General features: G+C 47.6%; 1 protein-coding gene across 1 annotated transcript in view; it reads right to left on the bottom strand.

Annotated features, from left to right (window-relative positions):
* Window positions 1-19,282, bottom strand: part of GARNL3 (GTPase activating Rap/RanGAP domain like 3) — a 152,945-nt gene that overhangs the window by 24,740 nt on the left and 108,923 nt on the right. Inside the window, exons 13-21 of the mRNA XM_077768251.1 lie at window positions 16,309-16,417; window positions 14,408-14,453; window positions 13,450-13,556; window positions 11,040-11,155; window positions 9,068-9,172; window positions 7,978-8,052; window positions 4,675-4,786; window positions 476-574; window positions 35-151 (exon numbers count right to left, since the gene is read on the bottom strand). Of these exons, the coding sequence (XP_077624377.1) occupies window positions 35-151; window positions 476-574; window positions 4,675-4,786; window positions 7,978-8,052; window positions 9,068-9,172; window positions 11,040-11,155; window positions 13,450-13,556; window positions 14,408-14,453; window positions 16,309-16,417 (886 nt within the window). The remainder of the gene's footprint in view (window positions 1-34; window positions 152-475; window positions 575-4,674; window positions 4,787-7,977; window positions 8,053-9,067; window positions 9,173-11,039; window positions 11,156-13,449; window positions 13,557-14,407; window positions 14,454-16,308; window positions 16,418-19,282) is intronic.

The raw sequence follows: 19,282 nt of genomic DNA, 5'->3' as shown, positions 1-19,282 counted from the left end.
CAGAAACCACCAAAATTACGAAGACTCCAGTCACCTTTTGTTTTCTCCAGCTTGTTGTCCCTGCAGTCGCACTTGCCCTTCACGGCCTGTTTGCCCTCGATGGCCCTGTGCACAGCGCTGAGCCGGAAGACAAAGAGGCGGGCGTCTTTCCCTGTGAGATAAAGAAGGTGGAGGAGGAGATGGATGGGAAGACGGGAAGATGGTGCAGGCAAGCTACCGCCACAGAACGAGGAGCTGGGGTGTCCCAGAACTTGGGAGAAACCCCAGCAGTGCACTGAAGGGTGGGCCCCCCACCCCCCCCCAGTCCCCTCCTCAGAGAACAAAGGGTCACATGGGCACCCAGAGCACTGGGCACCTGGGAAGCAGTTGCTGGCACGACCCATGCAGTCAGACCCTTGTGACCCTCACGGTCGGCCACAGCAGGCCACACGCTTCCCCCCCTCGCAAGGGACGCCACCAGGAAGGGGAACATCACCTTTGTCAGCTCTGAGGATCAGAAGGTCCAGGGTCTCCAGCACATGCATCTGTTTTACTGGCAGGGTTTTGTCGAACACGGGCACTGATGGAAGGTCATCTGGAAGAGGAGACGCGGTCACCCTGACCCTGTACCCAGCCTGCGCGTTCAGAGCCTGTATTACATGCCTGTGAGTGGTCCTGGGCCCCAGTTCTCTCTAGGCAGGGAAGGTCAGCTTCTGGAATGTTCGTAAGGTCTATACAATAAGTTCCAACCCTTTCCTCTCAGCTCAGGGAGAAGGATGGACATTCCTTCCTCTCTACAGGGAGCAGGGCGGCAGGGCCTCAGGACTATCATCTTCTCTTCCATACTCAGCAGAGAAAAAGCAGCATCTCTCCATCCCAGTTTTTTACTGGGACTGAACAGCAAGTTAAAAAAAATAAAATAAAATAAAAAGCTCAGCCATTTCTCTTAAGGGTTTTATTTTCATGTATTTGAAATTGCATCATTTCTTACATGATTTTGTCTCTCTCTCCAGAAAGCAAAATTAAAATTTCCTTTTGTATTTAAAACAAATATAGACACACCCTATTCCATGCCCTTGTCTCCATCGACGGGAGCTGACCTACAAATTTTCAGTATTTCCCCGTAGAGGAATATGAAATCTCCTTTTTAGACAAAAATAAGAGAGAAATGTCAATGAAGCTGCTGAAATGATAGGAAAAACTAACTGTAATGGGAACGTTCAGGAAGATGTCAGGTAAATGGCTGATCAGAGACTGCAATGATACTTAGGGTTTGTTTTTAAGCTTACTTACTGGGGAAGTAAATTGCTAGCAATTACTTTGTTCCTGAGGGGCCCCAGGACATGCTAAGACTCTTATGAGCAAAGGGTCTGCTCTGAGCCTGCTGTAGAGNAGCTTACTTACTGGGGAAGTAAATTGCTAGCAATTACTTTGTTCCTGAGGGGCCCCAGGACATGCTAAGACTCTTTTATGAGCAAAGGGTCTGCTCTGAGCCTGCTGTAGAATCAGCGCAAGGCAAAGTAGTCCTGGTGTGGACAGTTCAGGCAGAAGTGGCTTCTTATCTGTGCTTTGTCTGACATTTAGATCTTCAAGAGTTCCTTGTGGGTTTGGGTTTGTTTCTTTGGTTACTGTTGAGGTGCGTGGGGCCCTGAGGGTCTTGGCTCTTCTAGAAATTTCTGGTTCGGAGTTCATCCCTTCCTGGATGGTGCCCAGGAGAGAACAGACTTTTGCTGTTGGGCCAGGGTTAATAAGTGCCTCACAAGGGATGGCTTACCGGGACTGTAAGGAATTCATGCACGAAGAAGCACTTCATTTGACATTTAAGATAAAGGGACACCGTGTAGCAGCCCACCCATCTACAGAACAAATTAGCATTTTTTCTCCATCAGATCTTCCGCAGGTGGCTGAATAGGTTTCTATTCGTAGCTCAGGAAGGAGGGGGAAGCAGGGATATGAGAAACTGACATGTGACTTTGAGGGCTGTTTCACTGCCATGTTCTCCTTGTAATCTCTTTACGAAGTCTCTTCGAGCTGGCTTTTCTATGACTGCAACCCCAAAACAAACAGTGGGAGCGTATTTAATCAGTGTTTAGTCTGCCTTCAAGGTAGCTTTTGCTGCACTTAGAATACAAAGGATCTTGAGTTTTAATAATGACCTTGAAAGGAGCAGACTCTCAAGGGGGTGGGTCTAATACAATTAAGCAGACGCTAATGGGGACAGAGTGGAACCTGGCCTGAAAGGAAATGGAGAGGTTCGCTCATGGAGACAATTCATAATGTGATTAAGTATCGACAAGAAAAAAGGTAAACAAAGAAATAACAGGAGAATGATGGCTTCTAAGCACAAGGAGATATACAAAGAAAGCCTTGAGGGTTATTCTCTTCTTAACAAAAGTGAACAGGGGGCGCAGTGCTGTGCACCCAGGAAATGAAAGCAATAATCTGAAGAAACAAATCCAAGCTCGAGGTGGGTGTACGTGGCTACCGTATGGGGAAGACAACGTCCTTCAAGGTGGAAGAAAAGAATTTCCTGGCACATCACAGGAATCCTTACATCTGACACCTCCATGAAATTTTGGATCCATAAAGATGAAAATATCAGAAGGGGATGTGGTGATCCTAGTTTGGATTTTACATAAAAAAAAAACAACAACACAACACAACAACAAAAAAAAACCCCAACAACCAGAAGCAGAGATCTCTAATAGAATTTTTTTGTTAGTGGTGTTTTCAGGCAAGCCTTACAAACAGTCACTATAAAGCATATTTTTCTCATTCCTAAAAACAACAAAAAGGTAGACTTTAACATTCTTTCGATCAGAAGATAATTATTTGCTCGAGGCTACATTTTTTTTTTTAAAATCTGTGTTAGGGTAAAGACAATAACATCGGTAAAGTTTAATCTGATTTAAGTAAAATGTAGTTGGTTTAGTGGAAAGAGCGTTGGGCTAGGAATCACCTCTGGCTTCTAGTCCCAGATGTGCCACTGACCAGCTGTGTGATCTTGGGCAAGTCACATCATTTCTTTAGTTTTTTTCACCTATAAAACTAAGAGATGAGACTAAACGTCTATAGTCTGTTACTGCTTTTTTTTTTAAATAAGTTATTTTATTTGGCTGCACCTTTGGCAAAATCTATGAATTTTGTTACCTTTTAGCACGTTCAGAGGAATATTGTAAAGGTAATAGCTTCTGTTTACTAAATTCCTACTCTGTGCCAGACATTGCTCTAAACGTTTAACACAGGTAATATAATCTCCACCACCCCTTCCGGTCAGGAGCATCTTTCCCATTTGATTTCATCAGTTTTCATTATTGTAAACTAGTTTTCAGCCGCTTAAAAAATTCTCCCCGTTTCGGACAGACCTGAAGCTCACAGAGGTTAAGTTCTCTTCCAGATCACAAAGATTCTCTAATGGTTTTCTAGTTTGTGTATTAAATATTTCATTTCAATTCTCCGCTTACAAATTTTAGATTATCTGCCTTTTAGTAAATAAGTTATATATGCAGTTATATAGTTATATACACATATATTTAGATAATGACAATATGGACACACAACTGAAATACACATCAAGAGTAACAGATGAAGTCTGAAATAAATCCATTATAAAGCCTGGTCCACCTCTCCTGTCTTCCCACAGGAGGCACCCAGCACAGAGCCAGCACAGGGCAGGCACTTAGGAAACCTGCTGACAGGGTCTGAGGAGGGAATGAAGGTCTTGGCTAGGGGGGTGGAGATGATGCCGTTTTAGGCATCTCTCAGTGTTGGCTTTCTGAATCTCATAAAACAGTCCGGTAACTGAGACTCGGTAGACTGTGTCTGTGCTGTGGACAGCGTGCCCTTGGAAGCCACTTGGAAGCCCTTGGAAGACTCTGTGCCCATGGTTCCCTCTGAAGCCTCAGGAGGTGACTTGCTACCAGTGTTTAATCCCTTTGACATTCACCGGGAGTCTGGAAAAGTCCAAAGGGGCCTCCTGTTGGAAGGGACCACACGGTAGAGTCTAAATGAAATCCCCATCAGAAAGTGAACTCCCCACAGTGGACTGAAAGTCCACAGCCTCCTCCCCAAGGGCACGTCCCATGGCGGCTGATCTGTGGGGACAGGGACAGGACTGCCTCCCCAGACACAGCGATCCACCTGGTTGTCAGAAAGTTCGAGTTTATATTGAGTTGAAAGGTGTCTTCCTGTCAAAATCTGTTCCGACAGCCATCCTAAACAGGTTATCTAAATTCTTATTATTTGTTTTGGACAACGAATACTTTCTGAATCAGAAACCTTTAAAAAAAAAAAAAAAAAAAGGAGCTTTGATGGAGGGCGTGTCCCTGAGATGGGGGCTTGAAATAACAAGGGTGTCCTTGTGGATTTAAGGAAAAATGTTGGAATCATGATAAGGTGTGGCCAAAAAGGAGATTCCTTTTGTGGGTAATTTGATGACCGCAGACTAAGGAGATTTGGGGAAGGGATAAACCTGTCATGTGCGACTCACCCTCTGGCTTGCTTGTTCAGAATATATTCCCTCTGCTTGTCCTGAAAAGAAGGGGTTGATTTCGTAAGGAAAGGAAACCTTGCTCTGACCTTGCTGTGGATGACAGGTGACACGTTTATCTACAGGGAGTGGGCTGGCCGTCACCAATCTGAGAAGTGCTACAAGTTACATGAAGAAAGACATTTGAAGGACAGCTACTCACTAACCATCCACTAGCAAGACGCCAGCATCAGTGGAAACCAGCAAGGCCTGGCCCCAGGGATCCGCACACACGGCTTCGTGAGGAAAATTACTGCAGAAACACTGGGGCTCCCAAGGCTGCGAGGTGACAAAAGCATCGGAGAATAAGCGCACGGGAAAGAATACACCACGGCCCCTCAGATGGAAATGTACAGTACACCGCCTCCAACAGTGACCCACGCAGCCCCAAACTCGACTCTTTCTCTCTCTCTCTCTCTTTTTAGAGATTTTATTTTTAAGTAATCTCTACACCCAACGTGGGGCTTGAACTCACAACCCTGAGATCACGCATCACATGCTCTACTGACTGAGCCAGGCAGGCGCCCCTCAGTTGCCTTTCAAATACATATGCAGTAGGAAAAAAAGGGAAGTCCCACGTTTCTGGCACCATGACCGGCCTCTATATGTAACAACGCTCCTCAGGGGCAGTTGAAGCATTGGTAACGTCTTCCAAGCAAACATTTTTCTTTAGTACTTGAACTTGGACCAACTGCTGCCTATTTGTTTGGAGAATTCACTTTAGGTCATCATAAAAGGGAGACGCATAGAGCTCTGCAAAAAAACCCTGATTCCTGTGTTGCTGGTTCGGTAAAATTATAAAGTCATACACGGGGCAAGAAGTTGATATTGCCTGGAACATGAAAATGCCTACTGACTCACTTAAGGCTACAGAAACAGGGTAAAGAAAAGAAAAATAACACCTGTTTGTAAGAATCTGGAAAGTGCTGTGGACAAACCTACTCGTGCTCCCCCATGTGACGTATTCATACCTTGTGAACTCTTCCCCTTAGTCTCATGCTCGGTTTGGGTATCAGAGTTAGCCTCCCTCACAGCTGCCCCAGAGCTGTGTGGGGATGCCTGGGGCCAGGGGCATCATTCAGTGGGTTCTAGGTTACACCAGAATTAGGAACATTTTCAGGAGAGCCATTAGCTTCCCTCCAAAGCACGTGGCTTAGCCTCAAAGGACAGAGATGTTTTTGGAGCTTCTCAGGGACAAGGTAAAGGGTGATGTGTTTGTTTTTACTCTTAGCCAGACATGCCACCTGGGGACAGAGCAAGACCCGGTGTGGGCACACGGGGGTGTGTCTGGGCACACGGGGGTGTATCTGTGCACACTGGGTGAACATGTGTTCATGTACTGAATGTAGAAGTGGTGGCTGTGAGGTCGCCCTCAAGGGCGTCACTTGGGATGAGGGTAAATATTACCGCTCTTAGGAAAGTGTGCTCTCCCTTTAAGAAACTCCCAAGCCTCCAAGTGAATCTCCTAATTGCCAAGACCAGGCTTAGGCTGTTCTGGAAAGATCACACAAAGAATGTGACGACATTTTACAACCTGGAAAAGGCTACACGGGTTCGGGCCATTAATTGGAATGGCATTTCCCTGAAGAAGATGATTGGAAATTCTGACTTTGTGACTTAGAGCAGGTGGCCATGAAGAAGCAAGGACACTGTAAATGTCAGCTGAGGCTGACGCGGACGCTTGGGTGTTAGGCAACACCGAGACTGAAAAACCAACTCTTGGTAACAAAACTTTCTCTGAGTGGAGGACACAAATTTGGAGCATTTATACAGAACAGGGGGTTCTTAACCCAGAAGCTCTAAGGCTCCTAGGAGACCATCAAGAGCTTAAGGAGGTCTGTGAAATTATATTTGAGATGTTGTATACATGTNGCCCTGATTTCATGGGTTCTCAAAGGGTCTGGGGACTCCAAGTGCCCAAGGACATCAGGTATGAAGTGTCAGTGATATGAACTCAGGCCCGGTCCCATAGAGGCTCCGCTCTGAGGACTGATGACATGTGCATTTCTCTAGGCCCCCTCTGCCACGGGAGGGGCTTGGTGCAGACTCCGCGGGGGGGGGCCAGAATGTGGCCTTCGGTCTTCCTGCCCAGGGGCACGACTCCTTGCTGGTCCCTCTAGGAATATTAACACAGCTCATGAAATGATGGACGCCTCGAGGGCTTGATAAAGCCTCCTCTTGGGAAATAAAAACACTCCGGCCTCCGCAGTCCTGACTGCACAGAAGTCCACTAGGGCTTCTGGGGCCGCGTTTCTTCAAGGGCCTGCGTCCAACTGGTAGGTTATGCAGTGATGGAAAAAAACAGAAGCTCTTTCTTTGCCGTTCACCGGTGAACGAGTTAGCTTTCCACAGCCTTTCATTTTTTCGGATGCCTAAGAACTTCGTATCGAGAAGGTTACTAAATCTTGCTGGAATCTGGTATTTACAGGGCTCTTGGCAACAGTGCGGATTCTACCATTCACGCGAACACACGGATCGTGGGAGTTTGGACAACCTTTGGGGAAGATGCTTTCCCATCAGTCTGGCCTTAAATTGGTTGCGGTTTTCTAGCATCGCTTGTATTTTGAGCTCATCATTTCCCTGAAACCACATTTTACAGTGTGTTGGGGCTGCAATTCAGATGCAGATCATGTCTAGCTTGATCACCGAAGTAAATGCATTTGTAATTCTTCTGCTTTTATAACGGACACTTCTCTAGTGATGGGCTGTCCGTGGATTTGTCCCATTTAACTATCTGGTACATACCTGGGACACGGACAGAATTAAGTACATCGGGAATTGTTGTACAATACAAAATCATGCAGTTAATAAGTTTACATGCAACTTTATTGTTTTCTCTTCTGTTCATGATTACCACCCTAGTTTTTTATCTCCCCCAAGGAAAGTGGGAGTTAAGAAGTAGATACAGAGGCCACAGAATGTCTGGGGTGGCTGAATGAACTATAGATTAAGCAGTGGTCTCTCAACTGTGGTCCTCTGACCAATAAGCATCAGTGTCACCTGGGAACTTGTCACAAATGCAAATTCTCGTGGCTCACCCCGGACACTCTGGGGGTGATGCTATACACACAAAAGCTTGGGACACACGGCTCTAGCGCTTTGCTGAGTGTGTCCAGGGACTCCGTGAGAGCCTGTTAGAGATGCAGAATCCCGGCTCCTCCCCAGAGCTCGTGAATGGGCCATGCATTTGGTCACGAACATCCAGGCGGTCCGTACGCACACAAGGCTTAAGGAGCACTGCTCAGCCCTGTCTGCCTGACCAGGCCTGGCCTACCAGCTCTGTTGTGTGTACGCGCAATGGCATACACACACGCTCTGCAAACTGGGGGCTCTCACTTACTGTTCCTCAACTTTATCTGGGGTCTCCCCAGAAGACCCCGCAACAGACAAGATATTCTCCTCCTGCCCCACACAGCTCCTCTGATGACAAAAGACATTCAAGGGAGAACTGGAGAGTATCATCAACTCACCTCTTTTTTACAGATCCCCGAAGCCACCAAGCTGGACGGAGCACCCCCTCTCACAATGGACTTCAGTTTTAGTGCCTTACAGGACAGAAATCTCTTTTAAAGTTTGTTAGCAAGCAGTAAAGGAGCAGTAGGTTCAGCACTTGTGATGTGAAACATGTTTAATAGAACAGGAGTAATTGTAGACTGAAGCTACAGGTTCCCGCACTGCCCTATCACCAAAGACACAGAGTGCAGCCGGCTGAATATGGTGAAGCCCTAAGGACAATGTCCCAGCCCCCAATGACCCCGAGGCCATCCTGTCATTTCAATTCATCAGCGTCTCCGTGCAGGGATTTCCACACTGGAGACTGAAAATGTCCCCAGGCGCCACCTCAAACTTGAGGAATCAGAGTCTTGGAAAGCAGAATCAGGGTGCCCCCGTCACAGCGCGCCTGTTTGGCGCAAAGTTACTTTTGCCTCTTAGCTCTCCGGGGTCACCCTGCTTGGTTCCCTCCTCTGGGTCAGACCCTTGGCTGTAGCTGGCCGCTCTCCTCTGTGCCGTGACAAGGGATCAAGGCAGAAAGCCGTGTCACCTCCCAGAACTGAGACATACTAATGTCAGGTGGGAATGAGGCAAAGGGGGAGCGATTTCCTCCAAAAACTGGAATAAGATGCTAACAGCGAGCCACCTAATTATGAGGATCGCTTCCAAGCAGTGGAGGGGGCATTCGGGTCGATGAGGATGCCACTCCTCTGGGCTTACTCCTGGCCAGGGAGGAGTTCAAGGTGCTTTTCTCACATGGGCTCCTCACTCTTCAGAAAATGCCCAGGAGGTAGGCAAATGGTACATGCTCCTTAGACAAGAGAGAGCCCAGCCTGGGCCTTGGGGCTCCTACTTCTGCGGAAGCTTTGCTCCCCCCACCCCTACCCCTGCAGGGAGCCACGCCTACGTGGTTATCGAAAATCTCACTCGTGGTTTCCACGGTAATCCTAAGAGAAATTACAGAGCTCCCACGGGAGTATAAAGACATGAGATTCTTTGTAGGAAGGCCAGGAAGGAAGGGACACCCAACCACACATCTGGCCACAGAGGTTTCAGAATAAAACCCACCTGCCCTATTCTAACAAACTCTGCCTGGCGGGCCTCCTCTTTCTTCCGTGCGGACTTGGGCGATTCTGGCAAGACGTCACTGAAAGATCGTCTGTTCAGCATGTTCTAAAAGAGAAAAACAAGTTATGGGTTCCAAAGATGGTTGTCAAGTCCCAGCCTCTGGCCTCTCCTAGCGCACAAACCTATTTGTCCAAACGCTACTTCGACTTCTGTACCCGCTCACTCAAAAAGCATCTATGGGGCACGGGTGTGTGCCAGGGTCTGTGCTAGATGCTGGGGTAAAAGACGAACAGGGGGAGAGCCAGTGGCCCCGCCACTTACTAACTTCCTACCAGGCGATGGAGCCACCAGGCTGCTGTGCGGCTCCGGGGAAGCCATTCTCAGAGAGAGGCACCCCTCCCCCACCCGGAACAAAGTGTACTGAGTTCTGGGTGAATGGAGCCCCCTGGAATTGTTTAACTCTGTGACCCTCTTGGCAACTTTGGGCAAGCGAGTTAACTTCCGGGTCTTGGCATCTTTGTGTGGCTAATACCTGTCTCTGAGGCGTGTTATGAAGACCACGTGAGGAAGTGCGTGTGAGGTGCTTAGCACAGTGCTTGGGCACACACCCAGGAAATGTTAGTTCTCTTCCAGCGCAGAGTCAGAGAACAGGTACACTCTTCCAATCACCAAGTTCTGACTGAGCATCTGCTACTCTATCACGTGTGTGATGGAGGGAGGGGGGCGGTGATACACAGTCTGTCTTTGGGGAACACTGTCTAATGGGGGAGATGGATTAAGGAACGGATGTCATGACTGGCACATGGGAGAATGTCTATGCAGGGAAAATACATAGAGTATGAGAGCGTCTAGTCTACGGCCATACAATCCTGAATGCGCCCGATGTTGTCTGATCTCGGAAGCTAAGCAGGGTCGGGCCTGGTTAGTACTTGGATGGGAGTATGAGAGCGTCCAATATGGGGACTGGGCTTCACTGGGGGTTGGGGAAGGCCTGCCTCAGGCATCCATGCTTCAGCTGGGACCTGGGGGCACCATGTCTTCATCTTGGTGCCCTCTCTGCAATCCTCCCTGACTTTGGGGATAAAAGGGAATTGATGGATTAGTGATTATGGCTTCCTCTTTAGCACCTGGGGCTCGTCTGGCCCAATCCCTGCAAATAGGATGTACTGGCCAGCCGGAAGTCAAGGGGTACCTATAAAATGGCGGTGGTCCCTGTGCTGAAGGGAAAGGACCACCTGAGCACCAGCTCATTTGGATATTCTTCACTTCCCCAGGTAAGCACCTGAAACCTGGTGTTGCATGTATTTACACGCATCACGGGTAGTTCTTTTTGCTAGAGTTCATGAATGTAAGGAATCTAGGGGAGTCTCCCCTCTTGTGTGGAGCTTCCTTGTTAAAGGCATGGAATGCGTCTACACAGTAATACTTTCACTCTGCACCAATGAGCCCATGCATCTGGTGATCTCACATGGACTCGGGAGGCCTCTAAAGAGCCCGAGGGCCCCTGCAGGCACTGGGGGAGGCGCCGGGTCCCATCAGTGTGGAGATACCTTCAGCCTAGGAAGTGTCTGGCACAAAGTGAATCTGCAGTAAATATAAATGCTTGTTTCAGTGCCTGAATATGGGGCTGGCCAGTAAGTCTCCAGAAAACCTTAAAAAGCTCCCAGTGGCTCCTGAATCTCCACTTTGGCCTGTCCATCAGCTTGATGGCACTGGTGATGTAGAGTAGTACCACTGAGGACAAGCACCCTCGAAAAGCTCTCCCGTGCTCCAGGGATTATGGATTGACACTCAAGTCATGCTCCTGTATATGGACGTTCAACACTCTTGTGGTAACGACGAGAGAACCAATGTTGGCCATAGTCTGGTGTTAACAGCAAGGATCGAGGTGACTCCTGTGTTTTTCTAACCAGGCTGCATTGCTAGGACTTGTGTTCTCAACTCAAACAGAGGACCACGGACCCAGGGTTACCTTATGCAAATCTGGCATCAAATCCTGGTATAAAGATCGAATCAACATATCCAGGGTACGTCGACGTTTCTGGGCAAATGTCGGGGTTTCCAAAGTGGCTTTTTCACCATTAATTACTAAAATAAATCAAATTATAAAGGGAGTTACAAATACTAACATGCTATTGGAGAATATCCTTCTCAAGGGAACTCCCTACAGGGAATACTATCTACTTTCCTAATCCCGGTATTACCATTGGCACCACGCTTCCTTCACAGAAGACTGCTGAACTCTCTAAATGTCTCCACCCAAACCCATAGTCCATAGGTGTCTCTGTCTTATACCTTTCCTGTTGGACTGCAAGTTTCCAGAGCAGAGGGTGTTATCTAATTACTCGAAGACCTAGTACACACCCAACTTGCCCCCATCCAGCACTTCTTCCTTCCTCCCTCCCTCCCTTCCCACTCATCTGCCCACGCATCTACCTACCCAACCTTCTACACACTCATCCAACACATGGGTCAAAACTCCAGGATGCCATTTAATAGGATTAAATACATATTTGCTACATTTTGTTAGGAAACATAACAATTACTTAAGCAGAGTACTGGGGTTCTTACCCTAATGGAAGTTTCTTCTGGAAAAAAAAAAAAGCTGGTGGTTAGTGGACTACAGACACTAAGAGTCAGTAAAGTGGAATGTCCAGTTCCATATCAGAGCACAGAACAGAAAGTGTGCAATAGGGGTTAGGAGCCTGAAGTCAAGACAGTTTTGGGTTTGAATCCCAGCTGTGCTGCTATGTTCTTAAGTAAATTATTTAGCTTCTTGGGGCCTCAATTTCCTACCCCGTAAAATGGGTAAAACTATATTTCTATATGTGCCAAAGGAAGGACAGTGTTCAGACTGAAAAATGAACTTCTTGGGCCCAGGCATTTCCTAGGTAGAATCTGAGTCCTGGGACAAGCTGGGCTTGTTTGTGGCAAGATTACCTCTTAAGGAATTTAAACCGAATGCACTTAAAAGGCACACCTGTTCTTTTCTCTAATTCCGTGATTAGAAATTTTCTGTTTGAGGATATTATCTCTATAGTGCCGCAGGGAAAAAAAAATCCGTTTTAAATGATCCAGTTTCAGCCAAATAAAGGGAAAAGATAAAAAATTCTGGTGAAATGCCATTTGTTGTCATCTGGGAGTTTCCTGCCTGGCCTTCCTCCTCCCTCCTGTTAACATCCACTCTGGAATTAAAAAAGGCTTCGGCTTCCTTGGCTTATACCTTTTCTCTCAGTCTATGGACACTTCTTGGTCCTTCCCAGCTCCATGCTCCATTCCTTTAACAACCCTCTTCACAGCCCGTAGCCTGGGTTCTTCTACTAGATCGACTGGTACATGTTCAACTGTAGATCAACTGAGGCCTTTGCCTCATTCCACCCAAGCATCCAAAGGTGCTGCTCAGAGTCACTTTGTTGACTGGCTCTATTGAGATCAGCAGATACACAAATAAGCTGGGCTCTTAGGTTCCCGAATCGTCTCCAAACATGGTTCAAGGACTCCACGCCTGCGGCGGCCCTGTCCCTGCTACAGGACTCTGAAAGCCTGCTTGCTTCCTGAGCCCCAGCTTCCAAGATGCTCCCCATTTCTAGCTGCCAAACCCAGTCTCTTTGCTTCAGGTCTGTTTCTTGCTCTCTACCTAATCCTCTGGACTTGAAGCCCATGGACCCCCACTTTAAGAATCAGGAAATTTCATACAACTTCAGATTTTTGGCTTGTTTCTAAAACTTGGAATATCAGGCAGTGCTGGGTGTGTGCTCCTGGGTGCAGCCTGCGAGCCCGACTTGCAGCTATAATAACCGGGCTATTCTGGGGAGGGAGGCAGCGAGCTCTTGGGGTTCAGAAGATGGGGGGCTCAGGTTCAGGTGTTTGGGTATTATCAGTGGAGCTAAAATGTATGGTCACCAGCTAGTGAAGGCTGGATGGTCAGGTTCTACACAGATCATATCCATATTCTCTCTGTGGGTCTGTCTCTCTGTCTCTCTCTCTCTCTCACACACACACATGCACACACCCACATAACCACTCTGCCCCATGTGCTTCCCACTCTCTGACAAAGACATAGATATACATGTAGCTGGAGACTCGGCCAGAGAAATGGCCATATCAGAGCCCTGGGCAGTCATGCAAACTTGAGGCTCCCTGGTACTGTGCGTGGGTGAGTACAGATAAACTCGAAGGCAGGTGGATATAGAGAAGGACACAGGAGAAGATCTACATAGAACTACCAGAAAACTGAATGTTTCACATGAAGAACTGACAGAACGTGGAATGGGAGCCATGGGTAAACGGTGATATTTTCTTATGCAGCATCCTCGGGGCATCTGAAGGAATGCATTCTGATGTAGAACAAGTTGCAGAAAAATTTCAAAATAGAGACTTACATTTCACTAGCAAAAAGTCCCTGAATTCCTGGTGGTCTGTAAACACCGGTGGGGATGGCAAGGGGGGGCCAAAGAGTGGTACACTTTCTTCTGAAAATATTTTCAGCCTATATAGAGAACATTTCAGAATTACTTGGTTTTTCTTCAAAGATCACCTATATCTGGACTTTACATTTGTCCAGTGGCCTATGTGATATGTTAAGAATATTCATTCCCGGGAAACGTGCCTTCTCTCGGCTGCCAGAGCCTCGGCCACCGTGTGGCTCTCCCATGGGCTTTAGGGCAAAGGCCAGGTCTTCCCGACTCCTTCATGGCCCAACCTACCAAGCTGTGGGCAAGGTCAAGGACCCCAAGAATAAGAGCAAAGGCTACCATTGAGCACCCACTGCATACCAGGCAGCATACTTGGTATTTTAAGACATAGCATCGACTGATTCTCATCAAGCTGCCCAGGGAGTAGCGCTACCTTCAGTCTGTCCTATAGACGGGGACTGAGACTCTGAGAAGATAAACACTTTTTTCAAAACCAGAAAGTTAATAAGTGACAGAGCTGGGATTCCAACCCACACCTATTTGGCTCAAAGTTCATGCTCTTTTTACAACATCATGATATATTTTTAACAGATTGATTTTTGAGAACAGAGGGACCAGTGGGCCAGGATGTAGCTAGCCCAGGCAAGGGGGTACTCTGGTCAAGATCAGACATATCAAATTTGTGCCCATTTTAGTGTACAATAAAATTCCAAACTAACCCTCACCCTTGGGTTGGGAGCACAGAGCACCACTATATGGAACAAGCCTTTCCCAAAGAAATCATGACCTTGAAGGAAGTTCTATTAGGTGAGGATATTTGCATCCTATCAATCAACAAATATGTGTAGAAGTGATCAAATGATGCCAAATGAACAAGGAAACATGAGAATCTGAACAAGTGACTGAGAGAAAAGTCATCACCTACCTGTAATTGTCATTTTGTTGATCATACCTCACTAAGGCAAAAATATCTGCGGTGATGGTTAAGGAAATGTAATCAATGACCCCAACGCTCATAGCCAACGGCTTGTGCCTTGAAATCCCTTATGCAGAATCATCCTAGATCTGTACTTAATCTGCTCAGGGTGTCTGTCACTCTTAGGCTGATTTTAAAGGAGACAGCCCAGGAAGACAAAAAATCAGCCTCTGTGTGCTCATCCTTTGGGGAAAGAGCTTAGTCTCTCCATCTGTCAGAAAAGCAACACAAATATAGCAATGATGCAACTAAGCAGCCAAAAAAGCAAAAAGAGCAATTCTTTTGCTTGGAAATGCAAACAGCATCCTGGTAGGAAATTAGACATACATTGCACGTCACCCATTTTGTAAATAAAAGCAATTTAAGTGCTTCCACTGCACACCTTCCCCCTCTCTCCTTCTGGCTTTGGTAGACAAAAGAAACCAAAACAAACCAACGTAGAATATGCTTTGTTGTGGCAGGTGCGCCGAGCCTAAGCCGGTGCCATACTTGTCAAGCTTTGCTTGCTTTCTCCTATTCCTCCTCCTCCCCTGCGCTCTCCTCACCTAGAGCTAAAAGGCCATCCGTCCCTCAAAGTGCTTCCATTCCTAGACTCGGAGAAAAGAATCTTTATCAACTATCTGCTTGGCGCTTTCTGGAAACAAATGTGTCAAGCCCCAAATCTAAAACTCGATAACAAAAGGGGATTCTAAAAATCATGACTGCCTCTTGGTCACTTAAAGAGCCACCTCCCTCTCCCCACCTGCTTTGTAGCTGGAGAAAACTTCTGTTCTACAATGAGTACTGCTTCAGGAAAGGCGAAAGAGTGGCCCTAAATCCCAGGGAACAGAGCGAGAGATCCCTTAACGAGCAGGGGTGGGAGCAAAAACTATTATTGAAGTGCAGGTGCATAAATGATTTCTTCCCTGCCCTCGTGGAAGAAATCTGGCCATTCCCCACTTCTAAAAACTTACATGCTATGTTGTTAGGTGACAATGGACACGTCAAAGCACGCAGAGAAATCTACGTCCAGATGTGACGAGTCACAGTGGTCCTGTCTCCCAACATTTTTACCGGAGTCTCCAGGAAACTGGAGTAATTCGAGCAGAATTTATTCTGAAAATGCCTATGAGCTGCCCTTTATTTACTATGTATAACCCGTGGAGGCACCACCTCTGGGTCTTGCTGTCATGGGCTGTGACCCAAGGTAACAGGGGCACGGTGATATCTACTGGGCTGGCCAAGCTCACATCCTGTGACTGTCTGAATGAGCTGAGCTTGGACATTACAGAGAATTTCAGCAGGACTTTGCCAGCAATATGAGCTAAGCAGGGATTTGAGGAAGCAGAGGGAAAAGTGAATAGAAACAGGATTCATTCCATCATTTCTCAAATCTTAAGAGGTGGTAGCATAGTAGCGATCACCAGGGTGTAGAATCAAGAAAGGAACACTATTTTGGGTATTTTAACTTGTGAATTTTTATTTAGCTAAATTTAACTGAATTCTAATAACTTCAATTCAATTCAAATTTTTATTTGACCAGAGGGTTCACTACCTGTAATTCTTCTAGTTTGTTTTTTTACTGATGGATGGTAAGAAGTTTCCCTCATCTCATAGACTACTTGAGCAAAGGAAAGATATTCCAGAAGCCAAGAGTTCTCTGAGAATGAATCTATCCATTACTCCAATGGATGGAGAGAAGATGAGGGCCGAATAACCCCGAGGGAAAATCCTGAACAGTGGCTCTAAAAATCTAGTGACGCAAAAAACTATGACAAGCAAGTCAACGGTAATGTTTGCTTTGAGGGCCACTTTAGACCCACGAGGCTGACCAACAGCTCACTAAACTTGTTCACAGAGGCCCAGGATACGTGTAAAGTGGGAGCGGATCATGGAAGGCTTAAAGGCAGGAGAAGGCTCCTCTCCCTCCTGGAACACGATGGTGACGATGTCGTTTCCAATGTGGCGCTTCCTCTCCACCTGGGTGAAAGCATAAGTAACATCGCTGAGGAGGTAACTCACATGTGGCAATCCACAGGGTTAAACAGCTAACACAGAATGGCAAACCACAATGATCACCGAGCCCCAAACTTCCATGGTCTTTGACTTCCTGCCTCCTGTGTTCTACCAGCCTAGCCTCCAGGCTCTCCTAACCATCTCCTCAGCTCCTCAGCAAATGCAGATCTGCATTTCCTCTTGCCCCCACCCCCCTTCTGCAGAAGCCTCCTAACGAGCCTCCTTGCCTCCATTCTCTCCCATTTTGGTGTTCTGATTGTGTCCACCTTTGCTCCTATTTCATCTCCTTAGCCTGGCATTCAAGGCCCCCAGACAAGAGGCATTGCATGAGAACTTCCTGGGGATGGGGCCCAAACACGTGCATGTTTATAAATGCCTTAGCTAGTTCTGAAAGATGTACTTGGGGAGGACAATGGCTTTACGTAATCTGACCTCAGCTGACCTTTCAAAACTGATCTCCTAGACCTGCGGTCAGCAATTTTTTTCTGTAAAGGGCCAGACGATAAAGAGTTTCAGCTTTGTGCATCATACTGTCTGTTTGCACTCATGAGCTCTGCTGTCCTAGGACAAAAGCAGCTGTAGACATCCACAAATGGGTGGGCCAGGCTGTGTTCCAATAACACTTTATTTAATAAAACAGGCAGTTTGCGAGGTTTGGCCATGTGCCATCGTTTGCCAGCCCACCCCCGCACCCCCACCCCTGAGTCCTAGGCTTAATTGGCCAAACAGAAGGATTCACTGTTCTCCCTGAATCCCTGGTGTGTCCCCTAAAGTGTAAGCTCCTGGAGAACAGGATCCTTGTTTGATTCTTACTAGATACTATTCCAGTTTTTCAAAGGAGGAAATGAAGGTTTAGGGATGTTCTAATAATTTCAATTCAGCTAAAAAAGCCATTATTTTTTGGCAAAGATTTCTTGGTTGTGGCACCAAAAGCACACCCAGCAAAAGGGCAAATGAGATAAAATGGACGGCATCAAGGTTGAAAGCTTCTGGGGTGTCTGGGGGGCTCGGTCGGTTAAGTGTCCGACTTCGGCTCAGGTCATGATCTCACAGTTCGTGGGTTCGAGCCCCGCATCAGGCTCTGTGCTGACGGCTTGCTCAGAGCCTGGAACCTGCTTCAGATTCTGTGTCTCCTTCTCTCTCTGCCCCGCCCCCGCTCGCACTCTGTCTCTGTCTCTCAAAAATAAGTAAACGCAAAAAAAAAAATAAAATAAAATAAAAAGATTTAAAGCTTCTGCCCATTAAAGGACACCACAAACATGGGGGAAAGGCAACGCACAGAATGGGAGGAAATATTTATGGGGCGCCTGGGTGGGTCAGTCGGTTGAGTGTCTGACTCTTGATTTTGGCTCAGGTCATGGTCTCATGGTTGGTTCGTGGGTTCGAGCCCCCTGTTGGGCTCCGTGCTGGCAGTGTGGAGCCTGCTTGGGATTCTCTCCCCCTCTCCCCACCCCGGCCCCTGCCTTCCTCGCATGCTCTCTTTCAAAATAAAGAAACTTAACAAAAAGATGTACAAATCATGTACCTGATAGGGGGTTAAATCCAGAATATACAGAATTCCTACAACTCAACAACAACAAATCAAATAACTTGATTAAAAAAATGAGCAACAGGAGTTGAATAAACGTTTCTCCCGAGAAGATGTGATAAACACATGAAAAGATGCTCCAAACCACGACGGGCAGCCACTTCGCACCCACGAGGGTAGCTGTTGCAAAACAACAAGGCCGAAGAAAACATACAACACCCGGAAGTAACAAGTGCCGTCGAGGAGGTGGAGAAGGTGGGGCTCTCGTGCACTGCTGGTGGGAATCCAGAACGGGGCGGCCGCTGTGGAGAATGGTGTGCTGGTCCCCATTAACCCCAAACACTTAACCACAGGGTTACCATATGACCCAGCAATTCCACTGAGACAGGAGAGGCTGCAGGAGAGTTGGGGTGCAGTTTTGGACACGCCGGGTTTGAGGGTGTCAAGAAGGCTGCACCTGAGTCTGGACTTCCGGAGGGAGTTCTGGATGGAGACGTAAATTTGGGGGTCCCTGGCGGATGAAAGCTACCTAGAGCCCCGAGACTGGGGGAGATCATCCAGGGAGTGAACGAGAGTAGGGGGAGGCGGCCCTCTTGGCCACGAACTGCGCCCCGGGCCAGGCAGGGCTCACCACGTGCCCAAGGTCACGGAGCTTGTTCTTGGCAGGGCTAGGGGACCAGGGGACGCCAGGGGTGTGGGACATCACGGGGCGTTAGGAGGAAGGTGAGGCCCTGGAGAGGCAAGTATCTCCCCCGCCCCCCTGGTTAAAGTTTGATGCAGCGACAGAGGAGGAGAGAGGGGGAAGTCCCGGGAATACCAGAGCCTACAAACTGTGTGGGAGACGTGGCTTCTTTAGGTCAGATTTGGGATATGGCTCGGACCGTTCCCCTCATGTTCTAGATGCTGGGAGGTCCAAAAGCAGCAAGATTTTATGAGCCAGGCTGGCCTCTGTCTTTTTGTCTGTTACCTCAGGCCCCCGAGGTACAGAGAGAGGCTCACAGCTTGTGGTCCTTCCCTGCCCTGACTGGGCACCGTTAAAGTTCACTAGTGTCCCGTGTTTCTTTGTCTCTCTTCCCACCTGCATGATCTTCCTGGTAAAAGACACGAATTTCAGTGCTGATTTGCCTCCTACCTACTGATGCTGGGCAAGTGGAGGCCCCATGTGCTACCCACGGAGACAACCACGATGTTGAGAATCCCAGGGTCCACCTGTGGACGTGAGGGCGCAGCAGGCGAGGGTGGTCACGCCTTAATATACTGACAGCCCCTTGAAGAGATAAGGCTCACGCCTTCTGAGTCGG

The sequence above is a fragment of the Crocuta crocuta genome, unplaced genomic scaffold (assembly GCF_008692635.1).
Source record: "Crocuta crocuta isolate KB4526 unplaced genomic scaffold, BGI_CrCroc_1.0 scaffold35, whole genome shotgun sequence".
Lineage (NCBI taxonomy): Eukaryota > Metazoa > Chordata > Mammalia > Carnivora > Hyaenidae > Crocuta > Crocuta crocuta.
Note: the sequence above shows the minus strand (reverse complement) of the source record. Positions and strands in the feature narration are given on the sequence as shown.